General features: G+C 37.1%; 1 protein-coding gene across 1 annotated transcript in view; it reads left to right on the top strand.

Moving 5' to 3' along the window:
- The window catches only part of SEC24A (SEC24 homolog A, COPII component), a 39,097-nt gene that overhangs the window by 5,101 nt on the left and 8,864 nt on the right, over positions 1 to 25,132 (top strand). Inside the window, exons 2-15 of the mRNA XM_026687184.2 lie at positions 1,226 to 1,717; positions 4,455 to 4,583; positions 4,981 to 5,058; positions 9,001 to 9,146; positions 12,258 to 12,430; positions 13,453 to 13,555; positions 14,762 to 14,888; positions 15,152 to 15,261; positions 16,372 to 16,484; positions 18,834 to 18,952; positions 20,544 to 20,599; positions 22,810 to 23,016; positions 24,292 to 24,412; positions 24,880 to 25,038. Of these exons, the coding sequence (XP_026542969.1) occupies positions 1,226 to 1,717; positions 4,455 to 4,583; positions 4,981 to 5,058; positions 9,001 to 9,146; positions 12,258 to 12,430; positions 13,453 to 13,555; positions 14,762 to 14,888; positions 15,152 to 15,261; positions 16,372 to 16,484; positions 18,834 to 18,952; positions 20,544 to 20,599; positions 22,810 to 23,016; positions 24,292 to 24,412; positions 24,880 to 25,038 (2,133 nt within the window). The remainder of the gene's footprint in view (positions 1 to 1,225; positions 1,718 to 4,454; positions 4,584 to 4,980; positions 5,059 to 9,000; positions 9,147 to 12,257; positions 12,431 to 13,452; positions 13,556 to 14,761; positions 14,889 to 15,151; positions 15,262 to 16,371; positions 16,485 to 18,833; positions 18,953 to 20,543; positions 20,600 to 22,809; positions 23,017 to 24,291; positions 24,413 to 24,879; positions 25,039 to 25,132) is intronic.

Genomic DNA, 25,132 nt, shown 5'->3' with positions numbered 1-25,132 from the left:
CATCAGTTTGAGACTCTTGTTTCAAGCTGCAGAAAATTTGAAGAAATAATATGTGCTTTTTCATATAGCAGAAGAGAAATAAACTTTAAAGGAGCAAAACATAAGCTGAACTCCATGTACAAGAACTGCCGGTATGAAGAATGATGTTCCTTCCCTCAGTCTTGTTATTAATTTTATCTGGTTATCATCCAGAGCTTGCTATATAAATTGTTTATATAGCATTGAAGACATGCACATGATTTGATTAGTTGAATAATTTTTAGCAGACTTCATTTGAGGATCCAGAGCAGCTTTTCAAATAAGTTGGATTTAAAATCAGACTGAAACATATAAAAGTATTAAGATAGAAAAAGAGATCAAGCTAAAGATGGTCTTTTAAATGTTTATGTTCAAGTATAGAACATTATTAAAATACAGTATATAAGATTGAAATAAATGAACTTGATCCTGGTTGAGTTTGTATAACTTGTGACAAATAAGGAACAATTTGGGAGGGGTTCTCTCCCCCTCCCGTTATGTGGGAAAACTTTCCCATCCTGTTAGTCTCACCTTCCACATTAATATTTATTTTCTTCTTTTGGAGGAAAATATTACTTTTTGTTACTTTTTATTGACAACCACTTTTTTGTTATTCTTTTAATAAAATATAGAATTCCTATGGCTATAATAATAGCACATGCTGTTGAAAAATATACCTAGTTGGGTACAGCAACGAAGGTGGCTGGTTTATGTCTTTCTGTCAGTCCCTTCCCTGAGGTCTTGTAACACCATCATGCCTCCAGCTTTCCCTACTATGTGCAGTTAATTGTTCTCTATTTTCAGGTAATGGTTATTCTGTTGACAAAAATCCATCCTTTAAAAAATTATATAATTTACTGTAATGCTGAGGTTGATGGTTCTCATGGGTAGCTATGCTTCATTTGGATTTTTTTTTTTTTTTGCTTCTCCAGCAGCTCCCTATGACTTGTTTTAAGCCATTGCTAAAGAGCCGGTTTGTACAGTTGTCGAGTTGTCGAGATTCACTTACACATCTTAAGTATCTTGATCTTTTATCATGGTATTACAGATAGTAATAAAGCTATGGGATTTCTGAGTAATTTGACAGTTTGTAAAGCCAAATAAAATTAGTGGATGCCCTTATTCGCTTTATTTCAATTACTGAAATAACCTGAGGTTTCTCAACAAAAATGTTTCTCATTTATTAATTGAAAATGTCTTCCTCTAGGTCCTGTGCCAGGCTCATTGATGAATTCATCACATTTATCAGATGGACTGGGACATAACTCTTTGATCCCAAATATGTATACTCAGCAAATTGCAACAAAGAATCCTCTGCATGCCACCTCTGGACAATATAGCCATGGTACATCTTGGAATATACCTTCTGGTCAGACTCTTAATAGAACCCCAATGGGATCTTCTCTGACAGCATCACAGCCAAGTCCTGTTGCCCAAATGCCTTCTTTGTTGCAGAACTCAACTGCTGTATCAACTTCTGATGGTAGTTTTTATTCTGGAAATAATCTCTCAGCTAATTCAAACTGGCAATATGTGCAGAATCCTTTGACTCAACCTAATCTAGTATCTCAACCAAATCATTTTGCTCACACAGTAACTTCGCCATTGTTGCCATCAGGGAATACAAATTTGCCCACAAACTATCATTTTGTTCCTTCTGCTGGAGGTCCTCCAGTTCAAAACACCTATACAAGGCAAGGTAAGAAAAAAGAAGCAGTTTATATCATTATATCAGATTATATCATTATATCCGATATAGGGAAAAATCCTAGATATTTTTCATCCAAGGTATTCACGATAAGTTTACTAATGTAAAACTGAAGATTGTATAAGTGACCTTGTACTAAAATAACGGGATTCCCTCAGCCTCCTCCTTCTCTACATCTTCTAAGATTCCACAAATCTGTGTCAGAGGGATTCCCCTTTCATGTCAGAGTTGGAAAACCAGTTTAGCCTCTTTCAAATGCTATGCTGGCTGATGGTACTGCAAGTTGTAATTCAATTACAGTATTTAGCAGCATCAACTAGCATAGCCAAAAGAGAAAGCATATTATATCTGGAGGGTTGCAGATTCCTCAGTCCTGTAGAGCAAACAAAATTTCAAACCCTAATTAGCAATACTGTTCTATTTAATTAGCAATAATACATTTTCTTGTTTAATGTAAGTCATTAGTTGCCTGCTGATTTGTTGTTTGGTGAATTTTCAGCTCTTTGATAGTTCTGGGGGCTAAGAAGTTTATCGTAGAACTGTGTGGCATTGTAGAATATAATATATAGATGTAGTTGTAATATGAACTTACAAATACGGTTAGTCCTCGACTTACGACCACAAGCCCGAAGTTTCTGTTGTTAAGTGAGGCATTTTAAAGTGAATTTTGCCCCGTTTTACAACCTTTCTTGCCACAGTTGTTACGTGAATCACTGCAGCTGATAAGTTACCAGATTGTTAAGTGAATCTGGTTTCCCCATTGACTTTGCTTGACAGAAGGTCACAAAAGGTGATCATATGACCTTGGGACCCAGCAACGGTCATAAGTATGAACTGGTTGCCAAGTGTCTGAATTTTGATCACATGATCACAGGGAAGCTGCAAAGGTCATAACTCTGAAAAATGGTCGTAAGTCATACTTTAAAGTGCCATTATAACTTTGAACAGTCCATAAATGAACTGTTGTAAGTCGAGGACTACCTGTATTGATTCTGCCTTGGCACAGATAAGTAGTGCTGATGTGATGAGAAAAAGGGTAGATCTAGAGAACCTTCTATCCCTGCTGTAGAATGAATGTATTGGCCTGTATTGCTGAACTCAGTTCTTGTTGAATGTTCTGTACTTCTTGTCTCTGTCTATAAAATGGTATGATACACCTACACAGAACATATATTTGCATAGAACAACTGTATGTGAGTCACTATATTGTAGTATTTAAGGGAATTGGAATCCTAATAATCCATCTTTAGCTGTAAAAATACACTGTATGATTCTGTAGTAATATATTCAGTCTTTGTCAGTAACTTTTCATGGGATGATTGCAATCGGAAGGATATATGATTTTGCTTATGTATAACATTAAAATTAAATTACCGTATATGCCGGCGTATAAGACGACCCCCCAACATTTCCACTCAAAATATAGTTTGTTATATACTCGCCCCCTCTTCCGCACGCCTTCCACTTTTGCACTTTTTTTTTTTTTGAGGCACTTTTGTCTACCGTGGAAGCGAATCCCGTGAAGCCGAAAGGAGCAGCCAGCCTTCGCCCAGCTCCCAAGGAAGCGAGGCTCGCACCGCCCGGGCTCCGCTGAGGTATCCGGCTGGGGCTGTCAGGAGTTGTTACCGCTGGCGCGGCTCCAGTCCGCGTTGCCTCGGGAAGGGAAAGGCAAAAGGAAGAAGCGGCGGCGGCGCTTTGCAATGGCAGCAGCGGCTCCTGGTTTTGCCTTTCCCTTCCCGAGGCAACGCGGGACTGGAGCCGCGCGGAGCCGCGCCAGCGGTAACAACTCCTGACAGCCCCAGCCGGATACCTCAGCGGAGCTCGGGCGGTGCGAGCCTCATTTCCTTGGGAGCTGGGAGAAGGCTGGCTGCTCCTTTCGGCTTCACGGGATTCGTTTCCACGGTGCGCAAAAGTGCCTCAGCCGTGGGCAGCCGCAGTGCTTCCCAATTACTATTTGCCGGCGTATAAGACGACCCGGCATATAAGACGACCCCCCCAATTGGAGGCATCTTTTTCAGGGCAAAAAAGTCGTCTTATACGCCGGCAAATACGGTACTGTATTTTTTTTACCCAAAATCTGCAATAATGATTTGGTTTATACCTAGTACTAAACTGTAAGACAGGGGTGGGCAGCTATGGCCCCTTTACGATCTGTGGACTTCAACACAGTGGCGGGCTCAGGAATTCTGGGAGTTGAAGTCCATAGGTCATAAAGGGACCATAATGCCCACCCTTGTGGTGCATTGGTTAGAATGCAGTACTGCAGGTTACTTCTGCTGACTGCCAGCCGCCTGCAATTTGGCAGTTTGAATCTCACCAGGCTCAAGGTTGACTCAGCCTTCCATCCTTCTGAGGTCGGGTAAAATGAGGACCCAGATTGTTGGCAATATGCTGACTCCGTAAACCTCTTAGACAGAGCTGTAAAGCACTGTGAAGTGGTATATAAGTCTAAGTCAGGGCTCTTCAAACTTGGTAATTTTAAGACTTGTGGATTTCAACTCCCAGAATTCTTCCTCCAGTCATGTTAGCTCAGGAATTCTGGGAGTTGAAGTCCATAAGTCTTAAACAAAAGTTTGAAAACCCTTGGTCTAAGTGCTATTGCTATTGTGCTAAGAAATGAACAGATTCTGTATCAAAATAAATTCATTGAGACACTGTGTTAGGTTTAAGTTCTGCTTAGGTTCTTGTACTGTTCCACTACCAGCTAATCAGTTAATTTATTTGCCAGTTCAACCTTCTTTAGGACCTTCTGCAGTTGGAAGTCCAGCTTATACACATCTTTCTGCTCCCCCATTAGCTCCTCCCCCAACAAGCACTGCATCTCAGGCTGTACAGAACTCAGCAAGTATGCAAGAAGGTAAGCATTAATGCGGTTATTAGAGGAAGTTGCTTTTAGCCAGTTAGGAGCAAAAATATGAATTATGTAAGCTGAATTATATAAGGTAATTGAATATGATTATTTGTGTATTCCAGTATTGATACTTTATTTAGGAGAAAAGGGATCCTATTTACAGCTGAAAACAAATAAATAGCATAGTATAACATAACATTTTTATGGAACAAGTTTTTTTAACTTCATAAGCAAGGACTGGGTTCATATATTTTACTGAGCCGATTTACTTTAACCATAATATATTGAATAGGTCAAAATGGTCCTATTTACATATAATGCTAAGCCATAAATAATGATTTACAATCTATGATATCAGCTGTGATAAGTGTTACGTATTTTTAACAGATTATTTTGTTAATAGGTGATACTACATGCCCTGCTAATGATGGACTATCAGTCCAGAACAATTATGATGCAATAGAAGGAGGTGGTTTCCTGGGTAAGATAGTCTTTCTTCCATTTCCATTGATCAAAGATAAATTAAATGGGGAATTGTTTCTATTGTATATTGTAACATATACTGTTTCAAAACAGCCACACACACAAAATATGAGCTATTTTTGTATAGAAGAAATGTACTTCCTGGAATTGAAAATAGAACATATATTTATAAATTATATATAACTGTGCCTTAAAAGTGATATGGACGCCTGCAACAATTTAACAGACATTTAGCAATATTCTAATATTTTACTCAGCAGCACTATAAAGTCTGGTTTTAATCCAGATGTGAAATGTGTGTTTAAACAGGATGTAATTGATTTGTTTAAACCCTCAAGATAAAGTTGCAATTATAACTAGTTAACAATGAAAATGCCAGGTTACTATCAACAAAGCAAAACAATTTTGAAATTTATCCATTAGAAACATTGAACCTAAAACATTTTTTCTTTGGTTGCCTATTAATAAAAAATGTCCATTTTCTTTAAATTAAAGAAGTTGCTCCTGCATGACTCATCCTTAGTTGGGTTTTTGTAAGAAGATTTGGGGTGTAGTATAAAATGAAATGTCTTGCAGAATGCTTAGGTCTAAAATCACTTGGTTTAACTTTTGTCATGCTGGTTATATCTTAATAAAAACCAACATATGTTCCAGACCTACAGAAATTATACCTTACAATAATTGTTAGGTATGTGTAATTCTTGGTATATTAGATTTAAATCACTAATGGGGGCAGCTTGTTTAAATTGTGATTTACTCATTACTTAGAAAAGTTCTGAAATTTTCATTTTTTACTAAGAGAGCTCTATTCTTGTTGATACAATCTGAATAGTCTTTCTACAGTGTGTGAATAGGTATTAGTAATCAGAGATGCAGTTTTATGTTTCATTTTTGAAAGGTAAATATGAAGCAGAATAATGAAGACCAAATTTTTCAGAGTAATATTACTTTAGAACAAAAATACTCTTAGAACCAAAGAAGAAGATAAATACTTGTGATATTGGAAACCAGACCAGCTCCAGTTTAGTTAACTCTGCATTTTTGGAAGGTGTTCTTCAGTTCTAAAATTTACAAATATTTTTCTATCCCACTTTAATTTATACTAAAAATGAATTCTTTTAAGAAACAAGCTCATAATCGTGGGGTTTCTACCTCAGTGATCTCTGAAGTCAAATACAGTACTTACAGGTTTTTTTCACCATCACTGTTCTAGATTCTTATAAATAGCAGTAAAAATATATATTGAATGAATCACTTTTGGTTTAATGACCTTGGAGAGGAGGGTATACAGGTAGTCCTCAGCTTACGACCACAATTGAGTTCAAAATTTCTGTTGTTAAGTGAGACATTTGTTAAGTGAATTTTGCTCCATTTTTGGATCTTTCTTGCCTCAGTTTCATGAAAAAGCAGTTTCATGATCAGACAGAAACTCAATGAAAGACATTACAGGTAGTCTTCATCTTACATCCACAATTGGACTCCAAATTTCTGTTACTAAATGAGACATTTGTTGAGTTTTGCCCCATTTTATGATCTTTATCTAATTCATCCACTACCACAACCCTCACAGTCTTTGGTTGCAAGAATGATCCACTGGTTCACAGGCTGGCAGTGTTTCAGGGCAATAAAGTGTATTTGAATCATCTTTTGTGCTTGATATTTTTCTAATGAATGGCTGGATTCATTGTCAAGAGTTAGGAAATCTTCAGTATGTTCAGGTGATACGTTCAGCACCTGATTCTGATATGCTCAAGCTTTGGGCATTGAGGGGCTGAAACACTAATCTGGAAAAAGTGAAAGTAAGTCATGTCCTCTGTGAATTACACTGGTTCTTCCAACAATCTTGGACAACATGACATGCCTTTTATAACAACTTTTGCAATCCATTTGTGTTTATATAAAATGGCAGCAAACTGTCTCCTTGCTTGAAGGTCTGTTATTTGGACTGTATAAAACATTCATACTGCATGGTTTTATATGCATTTTTCCTTAGTTCAGTGTTCAAAACCATCACAAAAGGTTCTAAGTTCCATGGTGTTGATGAAATGCCATTGCTGATATGGAAATTTGGATTCGTGTGGTTTTGCCAGGTGCATTAGCTGCTGTTTTTATTTTCACTTTCTGGCTCCTCTTCAAGTGATTAGCTTGCATCACACTGCAGGACACAGTTGTTTAGTTTTCTTTTTGCTTTGTGAATATTGGACCCAGTTTGCTGCACTTTTCCTAAACATAGGCAGTTGTCACTCCAAGTTACCTAAGAAGTCTATTTTTAAAAGTGTGATTAAAATTTATTTTCTCTATTTCTAACCACAATTTTTCTGCCTGGTGGTAGAACTACATGCTTGAGCACTCTGTGATGCAACGTAGAATGTTACCAGCATTCCTAGATTAAAAACAATGCCAACAACATTTTGTACAGAATCATGTACTAAAGAAAGCTAATGCATGTGCAAAATATATGATGATAGCGAATCTGGAGATTTGAGCATTGGCTGGAATACTTCAAAAATATTGAACTTTGACCATAAAATACAGGTGAAGTCCTAGCAAAAAAAAGTCTCTTGTATCTGAAATCCCAAGTGAAGCATCAGCTGTTAATTGAAATATTGCCAAGAGAAATAACTAGAAATAGTGTTTGGCCCGATTACTTCCATCTATTTCTTCATGAAATTGTCCCCAAATTTCCATTAGTAGTTTTTGAAGTAGTCCTCCAGATAGTGTAATAATGTGTTTTATTGGACATCATGGTCAGCAGGTTTGTAATTACAACATCACCGTGGCCCATTGTCATATCACCATTGTTTGCAACCTTCGCTGCCGGCTTCTGACAAGCAAAGTCAATGGGAAGGTTAATACCAAATGGCAAAGTGACCTGGGAATGCGGCAGCCAAACAGGATTCACATAGCAACGGCATTTGGGACTGCTGACATAAGTCAGCACAATCACATGATCTTGTGTCTTATTTAGCATTGGAGTTCCCAGTCCCAATTACCGTTGGGAATGACTATATGTTATTCAAGTATCTGTTCTTAATCATATGAAAAAGAAAGTTAAATTGAATAAAATCAATTTTTTTTCAACAACTGCTTCTTGCTGTAATCTGGTTTTTGTTACTGTTTCTGTGATAAAATTTCTTTTTAAAGTTATGAACAGAGGTGGTATTCAGTAGGTTCTGACCAGTTCTGGAGAACCAGTAGCGGAAATTTTGAGTAGTTTGGAGAACCTGCAAATACCACCCCTGACTGGAGATTTTATAGTATCCTTCCCTTGCCACGCCCACCAAGCCACGCCCACAGAACCGGTAGTAAAAAAATTTGAATCCCACCACTGGTAATGAATACTATACCAAGTCTTCACTGGAAGAGAAGAATTTTTTACTGAAAGAGAGCAGTGTAAGCCATTCAGAGTTCTTTTGGATTGGTGCCACATGTCAGACTTGTAGATAAATATTACAGTATAATAACTAGATTTTTGTTCAAATATGAGAATTCCATTTGTAACTTAAACCCATTCAAAAGCTGTGACTAGAAAAGGCACAATGTTTAATGAAAACAAAAAGAGAATATGGTGACATAAGTGTATTTATTAGTGTGAAGGACTGAGCATACTTAGGATCTCCAAAGCAGAAACATATCTTAAACTGAAGCTTTATTCAGGCAGCCAATTGACTCATGATTTAAGTTAGCAATACTAGGGGAGCTATTATTGCCAGGGGCGGGAGAGGGGGAACTAAATTTAGAAGTTATGTTTGTGGTTTTAGTTTGAGTGATATTACTTATTTTTGGAAAGTATTTTAAGTTTTAAAATTATTATTTTTTAAACACACCACTTTTTATTTATTTGTCTATAGAGTAATGGTATATAACTAAATACTGTATATCACTAAAAGTGGCAGCAAATCTTAAGATTATTTACCATTTGGTGTATTTACTCTTTCAGCAACCCCACACAATTCTGCTCCTCAAAATACTAAAGTGAACAAACATGTTGGGACTGCTTATCCTAGCTTGCCCCCAGGCTACCAAAATGCTTCTCCACCTGGAGGACCAAGAATGCATTATCCAGGACCTCAGCAATTCCCTCAGGTAAATCCTCAGTTTTATTCATGTTATTTCTAGGTTCTACAGAGTCTTTGTTGACCTTGTAGAAGTTGTTCTTTCATAATTAAAGAGCTCAAATGTTAGACCTGATATTGATAAAATTCCTTTTGAGGTGGTAGATCCAATTTTTAAAAAAATATAAATTATCTATAAATCTTGTTTTCAGTGCTACAATGAAATATAGAAGTTCTTGCTTGGTAAAGTTGTATTTCTTAGACAAGAAACTCAGTAGACAAGACATTGGATGGATACATAGACTTGTATCTAGAACAGAGGTCTCCAAACTTGGCAACTTTGAGACTTGTGGACTTCAACTCCCAGAATTTCTCAGCCAGGCATGCTGGCTGGAGAATTCTGAGGGTTGAAGTCCACAAGTGTCAAAGTTGCCAAGTTTGGAGATCCCTAATCTAGAAAGACTTTTTAATAGTGGAATGGGTAGAATTGGCAGCCAATCACTCTTTTCCTGGTAGCCAATATGTCTACCATTTATCTTATATAGAGAGAAGAGGGAAAAGATATTTAAATTGTATAAGTGGAAGTCTGCTTTTGAAACATATATAATATATATGAACAGAACATTAAAAGGTTTAAATTAATGGTTCCTGAGGAATAATTCAGAAGTGAAGAATGTGCTAGATGCCGTATTAGATTCCTTATTAAGGTATGCAAATTAAAAATTATAAACAAAAATTGGAGTTTCCCTAAATTTAGGTTGTTATATGAAAACATGGTTGGCTTTGCGCTGACTCCATTTAATCCCACTCTGACCAGTCTAAGGGTAAGATTTCTGAACATATAGGCATTTGGTTCAATGAAAGAGCACACTAATAATTAGATATAGTATGGAGGGAAACTCTCTGGAGATTCTCAGTTTCTTCCAAGAAGAAGTGTAAACAGGTACTTCTCAAATTACAACAATTCATTTAGTAAGTTTCAGTGGTAAAGAAAAATGTGACTTATGACTGTTTTTTACACTTACGACTGTTGCAGCATCCCCAGGGTCATGTGACCAAAATTCAGATGCTTACAACTTACTAACTTAACAGCTGTAGTGATTCACTTAACAACTATGGCAAGAAAGGTTGTAAAATGCGGCAAAACTCCCTTAACAACTATCCTGCTTAGCAACATAAATTTTGGGCTCCATTATGGTCATAAATTGAGGACTACTTGTATCATGATGTGCATTTTCATCAAGACCAAACATATTGATGAAATATCACACACCATACTTATAAGTCAGTCTTGATTGATTTGCAAGATATCAAGAATCTACATGCTAAATGCGACCCAAACAAATAGGACCTGTAATTTGATGTGATCCTGGCTCTGGATAGAATTGTATTCCTCTAGAAGGAGCACACTTGTGACATGCTTGTTATCATATATAAGATAATGTTATGGAAGCTATGTATAAAGTTACAAAAATGTAAATTAAAATTGAATATTTGGGGGGGAAATCCTAACAGTGATAATAGTTTGACTCTGGAACCAATTATCCAGAATTGGTGGATTCCTCTTCATTAGATGTGTTCAAGTAGAGGCTAGACAGTCATCAGGAATATTCTGAATTGGATTCCTATCTACAACAAGGGGTTGGAGTTGTTTGCCTACATGATGTTTCTCATTTTCTTGACTAATCAGTTCCTAGTTATAGCTAGATTAGTACTAGCTGGTATACAAAAAGAGCGTTTTTTATATGAAAAAGAACTGTTTTTAATTTTCCTATGTTAAAAGTTTCTCTTACATTTCTGTCCTTTCTGTCTCCCCCCGCCCCCAAATTCGAGGGAGAAACGTGTTAAAACCAACTAAGTTGATGAGTAAGACTAGCTCAGCAGTATTAAACTATTATTGCTAAATATTTTCTGCTGTTGTAGACATAGTGGAAGGGGAGATATGCCTCTAATTTGAGTTAAGCACCAGGTGTTACATTTTCCCACTCAAGTGAGCTCCACCCTCTCATTCAAATTTGTGCTTTATAGACACATGTTTAATCGGCTAGATTCTCCTCTTAATGTGATCCTTATAGAGATTTCAAAATTACCTCATCCCTCTTGCAATACTCTTCTTAGTTATTAATAATTCATTATGAAATTGAAAAAATGAATTTCACCTTCATTATTTCCTTCAGTTTTTTAAATAATCAGTGTTGTCTACATAATAATACTGCATAGTTCAATATACTTCATTTTTTAATTTAGTGTTAGAATAGTGCAGTATTTAATATGTTGGACTTGGACTGAAATTATCAATATATGATAATTATAGATAAGTGGATAATTTTGAATTCTACACAACCTACTTACTTTATTATTCAGATAAAATGAGGATGTTTTCCCATGCATGCTTGCACAAGGAAAACAGGATGGAAATGCAAATAACTAATATTACTGGAATATATTAAAAAATAAATATGGACTTTTATATCTAGATTAGTTTTTAGTGCTAATAGGATGGTGAGCTTGTTTATAATAAAATACAGGTAATCCTCAACTTATGACCACAATTGAGCCCAACATTTTTGGTGCTAAGCAAGATAGTTGTTAAGTGAGTTTTGTCCCATTTTACAATCTTTTTGCTATAGTTGTTAAGCAAATCACTGCAGTTAAATGAATCACCTGGTCATTAAGTGAATTTGGCTTCCTCCATTGACCTTGCTTGTTGAAAGCCAGCTGGGAAGGTTACAGATGATTACATGATCTGGGGAAATTGCAACCATCATAAAACACATGCCAAGCTTCCTAATTTTGTTCACATGACTGAGGATGCTGTAGCAGTCATTAAGTGTGAAAACTGGTCATAAGACACTTTTCAGTACCACTATAACTTTGAATAGTCAGTAAACAAATGGTTGTAATTGAGGATGACCTGTAAATAAACTTCTATAAGTGCTTTATGAATTATGTATTTACATCTAATATTAACCATACCATCCTCCATGGTGTCTATGGATTTAAATGTATTTCATAAAGGTTAAATTTGTTTATTGTTTATTGTTTATTATTATTATTATTATTATTATTATTATTATTATTATTATTATTATTATTATTATTATTATTATTATTATTATTATTATTATTATTATTACTACAGCCTGGCTTGGGAGCAAATACCTTAGCTGCATCTATGGGTGGACTAAGTCTTCAGCCTGAAGGATTAAGACCTATCAACCTTCTTCAAGACAGAAATATTCTTCCTGCAACCCCCTTGCAAGCACCCATTCCCAATTTGCATCAAGATATTCAGAAGCTCAACTGCAATCCCGAGTAAGGTTAATTGATACTGCTCGTAAAAGAATAAATCTCTTCAATTTCTATTATTCTGAGGGTTCTCCCTAATGTCTTTCTGGGTTTTTTAAAATGGTTAGAATGCAGTACTGCAGGCTACTTTTGCTGACTGCTGGCTGCCTGCAATTTTGTAGTTCAAATCTCACCGGGCTCAAGGTTGACTCAGCCTTCCATTCTTCTGAGGTCGGTAAAATGAGGACTCAGATTGTTGGGGGCAAATATGCTGACTTTGTAAACTGCTTAGAGAGGGCTGTAAAGCACTGTGAAATGGTATATAAGGCTAAATGCTATTGCTATTGCTATTAATATATGACTGTAGCAGGAGACCAGTTTGGTTTAGCAATTAAAGCACTAGGCCAGTGGTCCCCAACCTTTTTTATGCCGCGGCCCGGTACCGGCATCAGCTGGGCGCCGCCATCTTGTTTTGATGAAAAAGTGCTTCCGGTGTGCTTTCTACCCGGAAAAGCTCACCGGAAGCACTTTTTCATCAAAACAAGATGGCGGCGCCCAGCAAACCAGCAGCCCGGTAGGATTTGTTCCATGGACCGGTACCGGTCCGCGGACCGGTGGTTGGGGACCCCTGCACTAGGCTACAAACCAAGGGACTGTGAGTTCTAGTTGTGCCTTAGGCATGAAAGCTGACTTTGGACTAGTCACACACTTAGCCCATGATGTCAAGTTCAGGTGACAAATTAGTCAGTCAATTCCTGTTGCAGCCAAATTGGTTGGCATTTGATTGATAAAAAAGAAAGAAAGGGGTGGGTGGGGGAGACATCCTGCACTTGCAAAAAAATGCTAGGAAAAAAATACTGCTGCAGCACTTTCATGCAATCCTACAAACTTATTTAAAATTTTGCATTTGTTATAGTTTTTTTCCCTAAACTGAATGCTGCTTAATTTTCTTCAAAATTAAGAGAGAGAAAAGTAATAACTGATTGTGGAGATCAGGAAGGTTGATACATGTAATTAGTTCTTCTTTAATCCTTTGGTTTTCCATATAGGTTGTTCCGGTGTACTTTGACAAACATTCCTCAGACTCAGGCCTTACTGAATAAAGCCAAACTTCCCTTGGGGCTTCTACTTCACCCTTTCAAAGATTTATCGGTATGTTATTTAATGTTTGAGAATGTTAGGGTGTTAAAATCTGTATTCAAATCACTCTAGTTAATATTCTTCATAATATAAGAAGTATGGCACTCAACTCCCCAAATTTCCAGGCTGCAGCAAATTTCCAGAATTCTGGGAGTTGAAATCCACACATCTTAAAGTTGCCAAATTTGAAAACATTGTTCTAGATAATAATAATAATATTCTGCATGCATGTATTATCCATAATTGTCTCAGAGATGAATTCCACGAATTATCTTTGATTTATGTAATCTGTCATGATGGCCAATTAACATGATGGTTAATTCTGGCTGTAGCAGTTTCTACAAATAAAAATTCTAAAATCTAGGATTGTTTTTGGATGATTCTCCTAAATTTTAGGAATTTTAGTTTATCGATTTGGGTATACTACAAGTTATTTAAAGAAATTAAGTCCTTTAACCAAGAGAAGAATTACAAATTAGAAGACATTCAGATGAGATGACTTTACCAAAAATAGAATTTTGTGTAAGTTGCCTTTTCAGAGTCCAGTTACAACAGCATATGGTATTTTAAATATATTTTATTTAACTGCATGTATGAATCTGCAGTGCTGCAACAGTGATGAAATTTTACACAGATTGAACTAAAGATTGATTGATTAGCGATATTGAAGCTTTCAGTTTTTTATGTTTAACTTTTAAGGCATTTCAATAGATAACATTTAATCAAAGCTAAGAGCATCTTAGTATCTTTTCTTCCCTGGTTTTAATCTGTTGTGATGGTTGTATTTGCAAATAATAAAGAGTTACTAGGCTAGGGAATAACCTTGTGGGAAATGGGACATCAGTTGTTACAAATTAAACAGTCTATCTTGTCTCCTCATAATATATTTCTTTTTTACATAACTCTGCTTGAATGCAACATACAACATTTTATATAGGTTGTTCTCATCTTCTGGATAAACATATATTGTTAAGTGTGTTGCACTTAACACATGTTAAGTGTCCAAGTCCAAGTAATTTAGCATTTATTGATAATGTAAGATATTTTATAAAAATTCAGTTTTTTGTTCCTGCTTTCAAAATAAGACCTGATTCCTTTATCAGATGAATATTTCAATGTTGTCTGCAAATATGAAAACTGCAAAGCCATGTCTCCCACTGGTACATGACTTGATGACAAATGTTCTTTAACAAATGACTTAAACATTCTTCTTTTCAGCAATTGCCTGTAGTAACCTCTAGTACAATTGTGAGATGTCGTAGCTGTAGAACGTATATCAATCCTTTTGTCAGCTTCCTTGATCAAAGGAGATGGAAATGCAACTTGTGCTACAGAGTGAATGATGGTGAGTTTTTTTAATGAGTTTAAATCCAATAATCAGTTGATTTCATGATAAGTTCTTAAGTGTACACATGTATACATACACATAAGCTATTTAATTCCAGTAAGATACATTTATGACATCAATCTCTCGCTGCTTTTAGGTAATTGGACATATTATGGGAATAAATGTTTCTTTAAAAGACTATTAGGCTGTAAAATATTATATAAAATATTGTAAACCTTGAGACTTACACTGGTTTATAAAATGTATTTTTCCTCCTATAGTACCTGAAGAGTTTATGTATAATCCTGTGACAAGAGTTTATGGAGAACCTCATAAAAGACCTGAAGTACAAAATGCCACTATTGAGTTTATGGCTCCTTCTGAATACATGGTAAGATCTCCCTCCCCAACTTTCTTTCTCTTCATTCCTCCCCTCCCTCCCTCCCTCCCTTCCCAATCTTATACACTGGGTAGTCATAATAAACACAATTTGTGCAGAACTACTGTATCTCAGCATTTTCCTTCTTTTATTTGACTTTCATTTATCCATTCTTGCATAGCTGTTATAGAAAAAATAGACAGAAGTACTTCAGTTGAGACAAAGTGACTGGATATAATTTGTACCATACATCTTAGAGAACTTTGCTACATCTTAGAACTTTCAAGTAGTTGGTTGGATTCTCAAGCTCTTCATGAGCATCTTCCTTCTGTATTAAAAACTGCTCTTAAGTTTCCAAATTTCCAAAAGCACCCTTTCACATACTGTGAAGGATTATTAGAAAAAAACAAAAGTCAAGGAGTGTGCTCTTGCTTATGAAACAAATCGAGCTCTATGGAATTCTGTGTCTTATTCCATGAGTTTAGTTATCTCATTTTCCCTTTTTTTGTTGATGCTTATGTACTTCTAGGAAAGCTTATTGATCTTATATTGCACCAGAGAAAGGGGTATCTTTCATTGGAGAAACATCTTTCAAGTCAGTCTACAGGTTCATGTACTCCCAAAAATTTGGGAGTAGTTTGTCATTACCTTCTTTCAGACTCCACCAACTTCTGTGATTAAGGAGGACCAAAAATTAGACCTCTCTGCTTCTAATCTAGCACCTCGACCTCCATCCACACTGTCCAAGATTTGAAAGAAATATTGACTCTAATGTATTGCATATTTACAATAAATATATCTTTTTATGTCATAGTGGTTCTCAGTTCTCTAAATCTCTGAATCCACTATACTACCATTTGCTGTTTTTGAAAAATGTGTGGTGTGCACACTATGATTTTTCTTCCATTTTGTAACACGAGTTACAAAGCAGAGCTCAGTAAACTTGCTACAATGAAAACTTCTCATTTTCACAATAGAGAATTCATCAAACATGGATTATAATTTGTAAAAGTGCATTATATTTATGGTATTAAAAATACAGACTACTTTACAGCCAAGTAATAAAGTCAGCAGCCCTAGATTGATATTTAAATGTTTATAATTGCACCTTGTTTTTTTCAGCTACGTCCACCTCAGCCTCCTGTGTACCTCTTTGTATTTGATGTGTCACACAATGCAATAGAAACAGGATACTTAGACACTGTCTGCAAGACTTTGTTGGACAATTTAGATCTGTGAGTCCTTTGCATCTTTTCAATCTATCAATGTAATCTTTAAAATTAATATCTCTCCAGTCCTGGACCAAGCACACACAAACACACAAAGGGGTGATTTTGTTCTGTTTACTAGATGAGAGTTGGAAAAAGATGCACTTGCAGTATAAAGTGTCATCTCTCCCCCTCGCCCCCCGAAGTTCAACAGTTTTGCTTTAGAAGTGTTTCAAATCAAAGCAACACACAGGAGAGTATCAGTGGAGTCCTCGGGTCAAAGCATGTAGCAGATTCGTCAGCCATTTTAGGACCAAAGATAGTCAGGGTTGCAAGATTCACAAGTCAAGGCACATGGAGTGGGAGTTAGGGTGGTTGTCGCCAAGGGACAGCTTATGCTTGCTGCTCCTTTTAATAGAAGCAACCCCAGTGCAGCTCATGGTAGGGCGAGCCCCCTTCTGTGTGAGCAGTCTCAAAGAGCACAGAGGTTCTACTCTCTGCAGCCTGTCAAGCTCTTGTGTTGAGAGGAGGGAGGTTATTCTGCACTCTCATCTTCAGAGAGTGACAGCATCTGTGTGTGCTGTTTTAGACCTACCTCCTTTGCTTGCTCAGGCAGCGGTCGGTCTGGTGGTACCTGGGTTGGCTGCTTGTTGTTTGTCAGCACTTCAGGAGCTGGCACTGGCTGCTCATTGTCTGTTCCCTCCTCTAACTCAAATCTGAGCCCACCATGACAACATCATTAAGTTGGGTTGGAGTATGTCAATGCAGAATGTATAAAATTATACTTACTGTAATATTTGAGGAGTGGGTATTAAAGGAATGTTCACTGAATTGAAAAACAGGATAGCACAAGAGTTTAGCTCATTGCAGGATGACATCAGTATACAGAAAACATAAATTTACACAAACCTGCAATGATGAAAGTTTATGGACGTTTTAGAATTATTGGTAATCCAAGTAGCATGACTCACAGTGTGATTTGAGGCTCATCTTTTAATAAAAATGGATGGACTTTTGAACTGAATACGTTCTTTAGGAAATGTGTGCATAATCTGAAAGGATAATTTGCTTAAGGAACTCTGTATTTTGCAATGTTTGTAAGAAACAAAATGTCTTTTTCTGTAATGAAGGTAGACTTTTTCTCCATTTCAGAATATCTCGCCTGGGCCATTCTCTGTCTTTCCTTTTTTTTCATATTATTGTCACAATAAAGTTCTATTCCACTACTTTGAAACTTAATAATGAACCAAGTTCATGGAAAAATTATTTATTTACCTATATTTAACATGTTACATGAAATGTTGTTTTATGAAAATATATATGTTCAACATAGCATTGGCACTCCACAAGGTTGTGTCCTTAGTCCACTACTGTTCTCCATTTATTCATCTGATTGCACAAATAAACATCCCAACAATAGGACAATGAAATTTGCAGACGATACTACGCTTGTAGGACTTATTTCTGGGGATGATGAGTGCATATCGGGATGAGGTACTACAGCTATCCAGCTGGTGCAAGAATAATAATCTTCTATTTAATATTAAGAAGACCAAGGAGGTTATAGTGGACTATAGGAAAAAAAAGAGCAGACATTCAGCCACTGTATATAGAGGGAGTTCGTGTGGAACAGGTGGTGGAATGTAAGTTTCTCGAGACCATCATTACAAATGACCTGACTTGGAGCGCAAACACCGCTGCTTTAATTAAGAAGGCACAACAACGGTTGTATTTACTAAGGATTCTTAGGAAACAACAACTGGCTGAGAGTCTACTGACTGCCTTCTATCGGAGTTCAATTGAGAGTATATTATCCTACTGTCTCTGTGTATGGTTCTCGAGCTGCACAGTGGCAGAGAAAAAGGCAATTCAGAGGGTGATCAAGACGGCCCAAAACATCATTGGCTGCTCACTCCCCTCTTTGGAAGAACTGTATAGGAATAGATGTAAGAGGAAGATACTTAATATATTGAATGACTCCTCTCATCCGGGACATCAGCTCTTTGAACTATTACCATCGAGAAGGAGATTTAGGGTATTAAGAACAAGGACGACCAGATTTAAGAACAGTTTTTATCCAAGTGCAGTTTTGAGTTTGAATGCAGGGTCATAAGATTTTTGTGGAATTTAAATGGCTGAGAGTAATGGGGTATTTACATTTTTAAATTGCATAGAGATTATTGTATGGTTGTTTGTGTTTAGTTCAATTTTTTTTCTTTTAGTGGTGTTTGTCCAGTTTTACTTTGTGGAAGAGCACCTCATTTCGTTGCACCCACTAGCGAGTGTAATGACAAATAAATTCTTATGTCTTATGTCTTACATGTGCACACTTTATGTATTTGATGCCTGGTGCTTAATTTCTCTGCTTCATTTCAGGCTCCCAGGGAACACTAGAACAAAAATAGGCTTCATAACATTTGACAGCACAATCCATTTCTATAGCCTCCAGGAAGGTCTCTCACAGCCTCAAATGTTAATCATTTCAGATATTGAAGGTAAGAAGAAATAATACTGAATACCAAATTTATGAAGTATACTTTATGACTTCTCATATACTCCTTAACTGAAACATTAATCCAAAACATTTTCTGTTTTCAAAGAGAAATAAAACAGTTAAATAACAAATGTTCGTAGTTTGCTATTAAAGATGATTCTCAGTCATACTGTAAGCTAGGAGAGCAAGAAAGGAAAAAGAGCAAATGTCCTCTAGTCAAAGATACAGCTAGAAAAATGCTCCTAGGTAGAATATGCCTCAGTCATTCATGTTGAAGACTGTGCGTCAGTCTTCAAGAAAAGTAAGGTCTCTGCTGTTTTCAATTTTTGTTTTTGGGGGAAAAGAAACCTAGGATTTAAATTTGTTCATTGCAGATTTTCTTTTACACACAGCCTTATGATAGTTGTCTTATTTACTATAGGTATTTTAGGGCTACCTCTTAGCTCACTTATAAATTCTGTCTTCTCACATTTTCATTATAGGAAATGTCAAAGAAGCAAAGCACTTCACACACAACTCTCAAGGGTCCCCCCCACCCCAATTTCAGAGTCACTTTCTGGCTATAGGTCCAGGAAATAAATACTATTATTTCTGTAGTTTGTACAATGTCTCTCATGACTGTAGTAGTTTGTATTTGGGGTAATGTAAAGGTTTTTCCCTCTTAGATTTATTCTGGGAGATGAGGGAAATTTAAAGGTCACTTTTCTCGGTATTTTTTTCCCCACACCCTGCTTGCTTGCTTCTTGCTTGCTAATTAATAAATTAATTATTTTACTTTATTCATTCAGCTCACATGCCGCTTATTTTTCTTGGAGACTGTAATAATTGAAATCCAATAAAAACATTCAACCAATAAATAGTAACATTAAATTAGTTAAAATTAACAAAAATGGGGAGGTAGGAAGCAAAATGCATGTAGGTGGAAGATGGGGTCGTAGTCAGTTAACCACGTCCAGAAAGATTGCCCCCATGGGGTACTAGGCTATTTGGCAGAAGCAAGGCTTCAGGCCCTTTCAGAATGTCAGAAGGATGGGTGTGGATCTCATCTTGGGGGGGGGGGGCCTTTTGAAGTAGAAATGGGGTACTCTGAGTTTTAATCACAGGTAGATGTGATTAAAAGATGGCTGGGTGTCTATGGGCTAGTCTTTTAGTCCATCTCACCTCAAAAGGTTGTATTTTGCGGGGGGGAAACAGGTGAAAGTATTAAGGTAGTCCTTGACTTACAACCACAAACGGGACTGGAATTTTAGCTATAAGTTCTTGCAGTTGTAAATTGTGACATTACTGAACCCATTGTTTACTGTTTTTATGCCAGTCATTAAGCAAATCCATTGTCCTGAATGGGCACTTTTTGCTGGAAACTGCAGAAAACTTTGCGAATTGTAGTCCTATGACTGTGGACCACTGCAATCAGTTGCCAAGCACCTGAAATGCAGTCATGTCACTGGAGGGTGGGGGAGGCATCTTGATTTTTATCATGGGTGGAAGGGCTTCATAGGTTGTAAAACAGCCTTTCCAAGGCTATCATAACTGAACAGTCATTAAATCCAATGATAAATAATAAATTAAATACTTTGTTATCTATCTTGTAGATGTGTTTATACCCATGCCGGAAAACTTATTAGTAAATTTAAATGAAAGCAAAGAGGTAAGAGGAATATTATATGTTGTAAGTATAAGCAAAAGTACACTGCTCAAAAAAATAAAGGGAACACAAAAATAAGACATCCTAGATCTGAATGAATGAAATATTCTTATTAAATACTTTGTTCATTACATAGTTGAATGTGCTGACAACAAAATCACACAAAAATTATCAATGGAAATCAAATTTAGCAACCCATGGAGGTCTGGATTTGGAGTTACACTCAAAATTAAAGTGGAAAAAAAACACTACAGGCTGATCCAACTTTGATGTAATGTCCTTAAAACAAGTCAAAATGAGGCTCAGTAGTGTGTGTGGCCTCCACATGCCTGTATGACCTCCCTACAATGCCTGGGCATGCTCCTGATGAGGTGGCGGATGGTCTCCTGAGGGATCTCCTCCCACACCTGAACTAAAGCATCCCCCAACTCCTGGACAGTCTGTGGTGCAACGTGGCGTTGGTGGATGGACATGATGTCCCAGATGTGCTCAGTTGGATTCAGGTCTGGGGAACGGGCGGGCCAGTCCATAGCATCAATGCCTTCGTCTTGCAGGAACTGCTGACACACTCCAGCCACATGAGGTCTAGCATTGTCTTGCATTAGGAGGAATCCAGGGCCAACCGCACCAGCATATGGTCTCACAAGGGGTCTGAGGGTCTCATCTCGGTACCGAATGGCAGTCAGGCTACCTCTGGCGAGCACATGGAGGGCTGTGCGGCCCCCTAAAGAAATGCCACTCCTCACCATTATTGACCCACTGCCAAACCGGTCATGCTGGAGGATGTTGCAGGCAGCAAACGTTCTCCATGGTGTCTCCAGACCCTGTCACGTCTGTCACATGTGCTCAGTGTGAACCTGCTTTCATCTGTGAAGAGCACAGGGTGCCAGTGGCAAATTTGCCAATCTTGGTGTTCTCTGGCAAATGCCAAACATCCTGCACGGTGTTGGGCTGTAAGCACAACCCCCACCTGTGGACGTCAGGCCCTCCCTCATACCACCCTCATGGAGTCTGTTTCTGACCATTTGAGCAGCCACATGCACATTTGTGGCCCGCTGGCCTCCTCCACGTCTCCTGATACACTGGCCTGTCTCCTGGTAGCGCCTCCATGCTCTGGACACTACGCTGACACAGTAAACCTTCTTGCCACAGCTCACATTGATGTGCCATCCTGGATGAGCTGCACTACCTGAGCCACTTGTGTGGGTTGTAGACTCCGTCTCATGCTACCACTAGAGTGAAAGCATCGCCAGCATTCAAAAGTGACCAAACCATCAGCCAGAAAGCATAGGAACTGAGAAGTGGTCTGTGGTCACCACCTGCAGAACCACTCCTTTATTGGGGATGTCTTGCTAACTGCCTATGCTTTCTACCTGTTGTCTATTCCATTTGCACAACAGCATGTGAAATTGATTGTCAATCAGTATTGCTACCTAAGTGGACAGTTTGATTTCACAGAAGTGTGATTGACTTGGAGTTACATTGTGTTGTTTAAGTGTTCCCTTTATTTTTTTGAGCAGTGTATATTTTAAGCAATTGACTTTTAAATATTATTTTCCTGTTCCATGTAATAATATCTAAAACATATTTTGGCCTGAGAACAAAATAACTTCAGTTAAAATGTTCATTACCTAATAATGGGACAAATCACAAATGGCAGGCAGCAGTGTGAAGAGTAACTCCAGTCCACTTCTCAAGAGCCACCTAAACAAACTCTTTCCACATAATTGGACAAGAGGGTGCCTGAGTTATCTACACAAGATTAGGACAGTCAGAGGGCAGCTACTGATCTTTCTGGTTCATTTGTGTAACCTACACTCTCACCCTCTGTTCTGTATAACTAACTTTTAAAGCTCTAAGCATCTGATCAGTTATTATACTGATAAGCTTGGAACCTGAAATTTTGAAGCTTTCAATTCTATCAGATGAGATGATGCTGTTACATGTTCTTTAATACATAAACAAAATAAACAACCACTGAGTGATTAATTTAAGGTCTCCTCATTGGAGAAACCCTAATAATGGATGGTATTTCCAATGGTGGTACATCGGTACATAAATTTTTAACATTAGACAAAAAACTTTCACTTAGTACTACTATTGATTTTATTTCAGTTTTATTTTTTTAATCTGCAGAGTGGGCTTCAAATATTGGATAATATAAAAATGGATAAATATAACATATAAAAAGATGGAAATTTGATTTCTTTCAGCTGATTCAAGATTTATTGAGAACTTTGCCTCAGATGTTTATTAAATCTTTGGAAACCCAAAGTGCTTTGGGACCTGCACTACAGGCTGCCTTTAAACTTATGTCACCTACTGGGGGTCGGATTACTGTCTTCCAAACTCAGCTTCCATCTTTAGGAGCAGGTGCACTCAAACCACGGGAAGAGCCTAACCAAAAAGCATCCACAAAGGTTAGCAAAACAAAATTTATGCCTGATTTTTAAGTGACTCTTAAAATCTTTTTTTTAAAATTGTAACAGCTCTTTTTAAAAATAGTTATAGTCTGCAGTGGGGCTGCAAAAATGCAAATTTGTCAACAGAAGAATATCTTCTAAACCACAGGAAACTATAGTTCTCCTTTATTCTACTTTGGTCAGATTTAGCATTGAGTTCTGGATAGTATTCTGAGTTTTATAATTTAAGAATGATGTGCCATCCTGGATGAGCTGCACTAGAGACTGGAACAGGTTCAGAACATGGCAATGAGAATGATCAGCAGAGCAGAAACTGTTGTGTGAAGATGTATTTGAAGGCACTAGGCATATTTAGTCCTGAGGGGAAAAAACTAAGGGAAAATATAATACTACTATTCACATATCTGAAAAGGTAATTTGCAGAACATGTTCTGTATCACTACAAGAATTACGGATTTAAGTTACGGGGAGGTAGAGTTTGACTGCATATTAGAAAACTTCCTAAAAGTAGAGCAGTTCAGCTGTAGAATTTATTTTTAGACAGGTGGTTTTTTGGGGTGTGCATGTGTACCCTTCAAGTCATTTACTCTGGTGACTGTCTGGACAAATCCCTGTAGTTTTCTTGGCAAGATTTCAGAAGCGGCTTGCCATTGCCAACTTCCTAGGGCTGAGAGAGGTTGGCTCAAAGTCATCCAACTGGTTTTGTGTCTCAGGCAGGACTAGAACTCTCTCAGTCTCCTCAGTTTTAGCTTGATATCTTAACCACTACACCAAACTAATTCTTGAACATCTCTACAGGATGAATACAAATATAGGCTGTTATAGATGATGTAATTTCATTTGCTATACTGAACAGGCCATTGACCCTAATGCCTAAATGGCCATTTTCAATTTGACTACTAGGAAACCTAGACTCAATTCATTTTGTAACAAAATCCTTGCTTTAGTTTGAACATTACTAACATTTTTAAATTTTAGGCAATAGCCAGTGTAAATCAATATTTGAACAATGCTGTCCTTACAGTAAGGCTGTGAGCAAAACATCACTTTTCAACCAACCACACGCTGCAACTTCCCTTTACCCAGCATTCCTGGTGAAAGCATCTTCAGTGCATACACAAGCATACGGAAGAAATTTGGCACAAAAAGGCTGTGCTAAACCTTTGGGAGGATGCGGCTGCTTCAGTGCTTTGATGAATATTGCTTTGTTGGTGGCATAAACATGAGTATGAGTGAAACACCCCTTCAAGTGCATATTTTGCCTTTTACCAGGATGTTCCTCTGACACCATCTACTGACTTCTATAAAAAATTGGCCTTGGATTGCTCAGGACAGCAGGTTGCAGTTGACTTGTTTCTTCTTAGTGGACAGTACTCTGACTTGGCTTCATTAGGTAAGACATTCTTCTTGCTCGCCATTTAGGAATGCTTTGTTTAAAGATGTAGATTGCGCAGGGATGATTATAATAAAATATGGTCATCCTTTATCAAAACTGTTGCATAAAACTATATGTATGCATGAGAAGCCCTGTTCTACTGGTTTGCTTTCTTTCCTGCTTGATTAATAAAGGTATACAACTATAGTAAAGTTGTAATGAACTTTGTTTCTACAATTACAGATTTTAAATTGTAAAAACTAAAACATCACAATCAAAAGATGGAGCAATAAATGTCAATAATGTACTTGATGATATTTCCAGTTCATTGTGTTTAAAAATCTGTTCTTTAGGAAAGAAATGTATTCCATTTCAATAGTTAACCTAATGCTTGAAAAAAATGTGCATCTTTTTCTTACTTTAAAACATTGTTTTTTATATTATATTACTCTAAGTCCAAAAATGAAATAAATTTACTTTTTTAGGATGTATATCAAGGTATTCTGCTGGTAGTGTCCATTATTATCAAGCTTACCATCATCAACACAATCCTCTTCTGGTGGAGAAATTACAGAAGGAACTAAAGCGATATTTAACTAGGAAGATTGGCTTTGAAGCCGTCATGAGGATAAGATGTACCAAAGGTCAGACACTTTGTATGCCAGTGTTAATTGAAGTATTGTCAAAACTGCTTAAATAAGTGAAAAGGTGCATGTAAAAATCTGAAATTCTAAGTAG

Source organism: Notechis scutatus, chromosome 2 (genome assembly GCF_049901735.1).
Source record: "Notechis scutatus isolate UNSWTSFEM ecotype Mainland chromosome 2, rNotScu1.2, whole genome shotgun sequence".
Lineage (NCBI taxonomy): Eukaryota > Metazoa > Chordata > Lepidosauria > Squamata > Elapidae > Notechis > Notechis scutatus.
This window is presented reverse-complemented; position numbering and strand designations above follow the sequence as displayed.